The 6,562-nt window shown below is 41.5% G+C and overlaps 1 protein-coding gene across 1 annotated transcript in view; it reads right to left on the minus strand.

Moving 5' to 3' along the window:
* The window catches only part of LOC138950433 (uncharacterized), a 66,168-nt gene that overhangs the window by 23,603 nt on the left and 36,003 nt on the right, over positions 1-6,562 (minus strand). Inside the window, exons 13-14 of the mRNA XM_070322173.1 lie at positions 2,492-2,626; positions 1,054-1,349 (exon numbers count right to left, since the gene is read on the minus strand). Of these exons, the coding sequence (XP_070178274.1) occupies positions 1,054-1,349; positions 2,492-2,626 (431 nt within the window). The remainder of the gene's footprint in view (positions 1-1,053; positions 1,350-2,491; positions 2,627-6,562) is intronic.

Genomic DNA, 6,562 nt, shown 5'->3' on the forward strand with positions numbered 1-6,562 from the left:
AATAAAAAATGGATTACGCAACTACGTGCCATACTTTAATCCACACCAAACTCATCCACAGAAAAGCAGGCCATGACCGAATGCCTATACCTGCTGCGCTTGGAATCTAGCTTGGAATTTCATAAACCATTTTTAAAAACGAAAGAACGACAGCAACATCATTCAACCACAACAAACAACAAGTCGCGTAAGGCGAAAATACAACATGTAGTCAAGTAGCTGTCGAACTCGCAGAATGAAACTGAACGCAATGCAACGCAGCAAGACCGTATACTCGTAGCATCGTCAGTCCACCGCTCATGGCAAAGGCAATGAAATTGACAAGAAGAGCGGGGTAGTAGTTGCGCTGAGAAGGATAGCACGCTTTTCTGTACCTCTCTTCGTTTTAACTTTCTGAGCGTGTTTTCAATCCAAACATATCATATCTATATGTTTTTGGAATCAGGAACCGACAAGGAATAAGATGAAAGTGTTTTTAAATTGATTTCGAAAATTTAATTTTGATCATAATTTTTATATTTTTAATTTTCAGAGCTTGTTTTTAATCCAAATATAACATATTTATATGTTTTTGGAATCAGAAAATGATGGAAAATAAGATGAACGTAAATTTGGATCGTTTTATAAAAAAAATAATTTTAATTACAAGTTTCCGTGTTAATGACCAAACTCACTCATTAGTTTTTAAGCCACCAAGCTGAAATGCAATACCGAAGTCCGGGCTTTGTCGGAGATTACTTGACCAAAATTTCAACCAATTTGGTTGAAAAATGAGAGCGTGACAGTGCCGCCTCAACTTTCACGAAAAGCCGGATATGACGTCATCAAAGACATTTATCAAAAAAATGAAAAAAACCATCTGAGGATATCATACCCAGGAACTCTCATGTCAAATTTCATAAAGATCGGTCCAGTAGTTTAGTCTGAATCGCTCTACACACACACACAGACACACACACACACACGCACACACCACGACCCTCGTCTCGATTCCCCCCTCTATGTTAAAACATTTAGTCATAACTTGACTAAATGTAAAAACAAAATACGCACTTCAGCAACGTTTTTCAGCGACAGAGCAGATAACGTGTCATCCCGTGTCCCACAGAGGGGTCGAGACGCAGTGGAGTTCTTTATAACAATCCTGTCGTACAGACACTCCTCCTGCTCCTCGATGTCAAGGTCATCAAACAGCATCAAGACCCGGTGCCCAAGTGCCGCCTGCAGCGTCCAGGTCGTCGCAGCGTCGTTGGTGTAGTTGTTGCTGCCGTCGTCGGACAGCGGAGGCTGCAGTTCCCCTTCGGTCTGGTTGACAACGTCGATGAGGTGGTGCTGTTCTCTTGTATTCTCTGAACAAAGGTTTAACAAGATCTAGAAAAACAGAGAGACGTATTTAAGCGATCTAAATATAGACGAAAACAAAAGTGAGGGATATTAATGCGGAACTAGTCTCCTGGCACCAAGGCGGATACAAAAAACCACCCAACAATATTGAAATGAACAAACAATTTTTATCTTCGAATTTTTTAAGGTTAAACAAATTTGATACATCGTTCGTTGATTACACTGACTGAGAAGCGAGTCTTCATTAATGTTCCGGATGCTGAGCTCTGCTTATACTTCTCGAAGCTTTCTCTACATATCATTGGACCAGCGCAAGCTTGCATAGGATAAATCATCATGCATACAACAGTATAATACTACTAATAATAATAATAATAATAATACTACTAATAATAATAATAATAATAATATTTGAAACGCGCACATATATCACCAACAGGCGACTCAAGGCGCACATACACTCATTCACACACACGGAGACTTAAAGTCACTGACACACACACACACCATCAACCATTAAATATGTACAGTTATTCAGGGTGGGATGGGGGTGGGCAGTGTAGAATGCATGGATTATTTGGAAAAAAGGAATGTCTTGAGTGCAGATTTGAATGATTCGAGGGACTGTTGTTGACGGAGGGGGAGAGGTAGTGTGTTCCATTGGCTAGGTGCTTTGAAAGAAGATGAGCGTTGACCTGCTGTTTTGAGTTTGGTGTGGGGGATGTTGAGCTTAAGGGAGTCGGCAGATGATCTGAGTGCTCGTGAAGGGACATAGAGAGACATACGTTGTTCTGATTCAGGCTGCTGCTCTTGCGACGCAATTCGTATTACATTTTTAACTACCAGAGGAAATGTGCACGCACAAAAGAATAATGCACGCAAACAACCGTGCATGGTTGTTTCGTATGTCCTTTTTTCAGGCTATGTACAGCTCTCCACTCGTGTTCAAAAGTAAAGGCATCAAGAAAAATGCCGATTGCGTGGTTGCACAAAGCAATGCATAATTCAGCAGTCCATTCTGATTATCGGTGAAATCCTCCCTTCGGTCCTTTTTTTAAATGTGATTATCGGTGAAACCCTCCCTTGGTCTTTTTTCTAACTTTCAGAAATTCCCGACACAACGAAACATATTCCAGTAAGCACTTACTTTCTGTAGCCCTGAAGCACATGCGCATTAAGCCGGAAGCGTTGCAGAAAACAGGTGACTTGGACACGTGGGTGACGACTGTGACGTTGTCAATGACTTGGAATCCGGAGGCTGACACAAGCTGACAAGACTGGTCTGGACGGGAAAAATAAAAACAAGTCGCGTGAAGCGAAATTAATACATTTAGTCAAGCTGTCAACCTCACAGAATGATAATTTGCTTGTTTGTTTGTTTGCTTAACGCCCAGCCGAACACGAAGGGCCATATCAGGGCGGTGCTGCTTTGACATATAACGTGCGCCACACACAAGACAGAAGTCGCAGCACAGGCTTCATGTCTCACCCAGTCACATTATTCTGACACCGGACCAACCAGTCCTAGCACTAACCCCATTATGCCAGACGCCAGGCGGAGCAGCCACTAGATTGCCAATTTTAAAGACTTAGGTATGACCCGGCCGGGGTTCGAACCCACGACCTCCCGAACACGGGGCGGACGCCTTACCACTAGGTCAACCGTGCCGGTCAGAATGATAATGAACGCACTGCATTTCAGAAAAGAAAAGAAAATATATTCCGCGACCAAGACTGAAAGCGCTGACATTCACGTGCAAAACATAGCTGCCCGAATTCGCTTGAAGTGACAAGCCAGTATAGCGCAGTAGCGTACAGCGAATAATAGGAAAGCGCGCTTGTCTCTATTATTTTTAACTTTCTGAGTTTGCTTTTATTCCAAACATAACATATCTATATGTTTTTGGAATCATAAAATGATAAAGAATAAAATAAATTCATTTTTAAATCGATTGCTAACATGACCAAATTCATGTATTAATTATTAAGCTTCCTCGCTGAAATATAATACCATAGTCCGGGCTGTGTCGAAGATTGCTTAACCGACATTTCAATCAATTTGATCAAAAAATGAAGGCGTGACAGTGCCGCCTCAACTTTCACTAACAGCTGGATATGACGTCATCAAAGACATTTATCGAAAAAATGAAGAAAAAAACACGCCTGGGGATATCATACAAATGTAAAAATGCAATTCGCGCAAAAGAAAAAGTTAGTTACGGCGACGTACGTACTCATGAGTGATCTTTACGATACCCGTGCCCATTACGATAGTAGAAGTTTAACACTTAAATATAGATTTAATTTCGACCACAAACGGTAACTCCACGCTAGCCACAATTGTAATTAACCCCTGATATTTCACAACTTCAGCCCAGGAAACATAACCCTTCCTAACCGGCGATCACTTACGATTGCCAGACCACAATTACAGACCTTTTGCACGGACGGTACTCCTAATTTCACGTGTGCAATGATTGACTAGTTGGCTAGATGGTAGTCGGAAAACTAATTGATTTTCAACGAAGAAAACGACCTAGGAGCACTCTATTTCTAATTAATTACTCGTATCAATTTGATTTATCCGGAAACAGGAACCTTTTCAGCGAAGTGAATTCGGACCTAAATAGCACCTTAATCCTAATTCCTAGTCTAGACAATAGAAGCCATGTCTGAGATCCGGTCGATTTTTACCGTAAACAAGGACTAAGCAGCCTACAGCCAATTTCCCGTCTTCAGTGATTGACCAGTCTGGAAATATGTCCACTTTCAACGAAGATACTCATTTTTTAATTCTCTCTTTCAAATTGGCCCGTCTAAACACTAGCCCATTTTCTACAAAGAGAAAGACTTTCTCATCTCCAATTGCCCTGCCTAAAGACTACTTTATTTCCAACCGAAAGAAGCTTAGCCCTCTACTCCTAATTCCCCGTTTCAACCTGACCTGTCTGAACAGTGGCCCATTTTCATCGAAACGGAGGACCTTGGCACTCTATGACGATGTCTGGAAATAACTCTGTGGGGTCTTTTCATGGGCTGAAAATGAGTTGCGCCTCAGGGTGCTGGGACAAACACTCCAGTGATAGCTTTGACCAGTTGCTCCAAGTGATCGTGGCATCCCTCCCAGTGAACAATCAAGTTCGATTTACATGTTTCAAAAAGAAGGAGACAATTTCTTGAGCAGACGTTTGTCATTTATGCAGTGTCCGCTCGATACGATGCTTTTTTTTAAAAACGAACAACACACACACACAAACACACACGCATACCGCATATTGCCGCTTCACTGCCACCACGTTCGCTTGCCACGGCTTCAGGTGACGACAACTCTGTCACAGCCCTTCAAACCCCCGACAGAGTTATGTACGGAATTCGTCAATTGGCCTGTCTGAAATCTGGACATTTATAACGAAGAGGAGGCCTTAGCACATATAATTCCTTTTTTCGAGTTGAACTATCAGAAAACTGACTTGTGCATTTTAGACAAAGACAGGGACTTATTAGCACTCAACTTCTAATTCCCTAGTCTGAAAAAGGGTCAATTTTCAACGAAGAAAAGGACTTAGCAGTCTACTTTTCATTTCCCTTCTGCAGTTGACACGGTTGAAAAGGGGTCCATTTTCAACAAAGAGAAGGATCTATTAGCAATCTACTCCTAATTTCCCGTTTCAACTGGATCTGTCTAAAAACACTGTTTATTTTCAATGAATAGAAGTATCTCGCATTTGTCACGATCCACAAACTTCGAAGAATATTATTATTAGTCCTCCCCTCAGGTGTTCCCAGGTTCATGTCTGCAGACCGTCCGTTTTAACAAGTTAAGATTTGATTAAATGATTTCAGTTAGACTGGTAATCGAGACGAGGGTGGTTGTTAATGCGTGTGTGTGTGTGTGTGTGTGTGTGTGTGTGTGTGTGTGTGTGTGTGTGTGTGTGTGTGGGTGTGTGTGTGTGTGAGTGTGAGTGTACCCCCGTTTCCACAGGTTTGGTTGCCTAAATCACCATAAGGCAACCATCCACACGTGGATGGCAACCTAAACTCTGGATGACAACCTAATTGTGTGGATGGTCGCTTCATTTAACACCGTTAAATTGACTTTTTTGACGGAAAGAATGTCATAACAATGTTCAAAATGACATTCTTTCCGTCCTCTATAGGCGACGAAATAGGTCAAATTTTGTGCATTTTTTAGTGCAAAATTCTTCGATGCCGGAGCGAGTACTGCACCCAGTGCGTGCTGTTGTAGTGCAAGTGCACTAGAAAGGCACTACACCCAGTGCCGCCTCTTAGGTAACCATCCACACTTTAGGTATGTGTGTGTGTGTGTGTGTGTGTGTGTGTGTGTGTGTGTGTGTGTGTGTGTGTGTGTGTGTGTGTGTGTGTGTGTGTGTGTGTGAGTGAGTGTGTGTGTCAGTAGCATACCATTTTACATGTAAATTATTCCAGATGACATTCCTACATCTTTTTTTATATTTTATTTTAAAAGAATGCCTTTCATGACGTCATATCCGTCTTTTAAGGAAAGTGTGTATGTGTGTGTGTGTGTGTGTGCGTGTGTGTGTGTGTGTGTGTGTGTGTGTGTGTGTGTGTGTGTGTGTGTGTGTTTGTGTGTGTGCGCGTGTGTTTGTGTAAATGTTTGTGTGCGCGTGTGCGAGCGTGTGTATGTGTGAGTATGTGTGCGTGTGTGTGTGTGTGTACGTGTACATGTGCGTGTGTTCGCGTGTGTTTGCTTGTACGTATACTATTTTCCCTGTTCTAAGGACACCACCTACCATCATTTAGCTTCACGAAGCAGACAATAACAAGTCGCGTAAGGCGAAAATACAATATTTAGTCAAGTAGCTGCCATTTTTCAGCAAGACCGTATACTCGTAGCATCGTCAGTCCACCGCTCATGGCAAAGGCAGTGAAATTGACAAGAAGAGCGGGGTAGTAGTTGCGCTAAGAAGGAAAGCACGCTTTTCTGTACCTCTCTTTGTTTTAACTTTCTGAGCGTGTTTTTAATCCAAACATATCATATCTATATGTTTTTGGAATCAGGAACCGACAAGGAATAAGATGAAAGTGTTTTTAAATTGATTTGGACAATTTAATTTTGATAATAATTTTTATATATTTAATTTTCAGAGCTTGTTTTTAATCCGAATATAACATATTTATATGTTTTTGGAATCAGCAAATGATGGACAATAAGATAAACGTAAATTTGGATCGTTTT

The sequence above is a fragment of the Littorina saxatilis genome, linkage group LG1 (assembly GCF_037325665.1).
Source record: "Littorina saxatilis isolate snail1 linkage group LG1, US_GU_Lsax_2.0, whole genome shotgun sequence".
Taxonomy (NCBI): Eukaryota; Metazoa; Mollusca; class Gastropoda; order Littorinimorpha; family Littorinidae; genus Littorina; species Littorina saxatilis.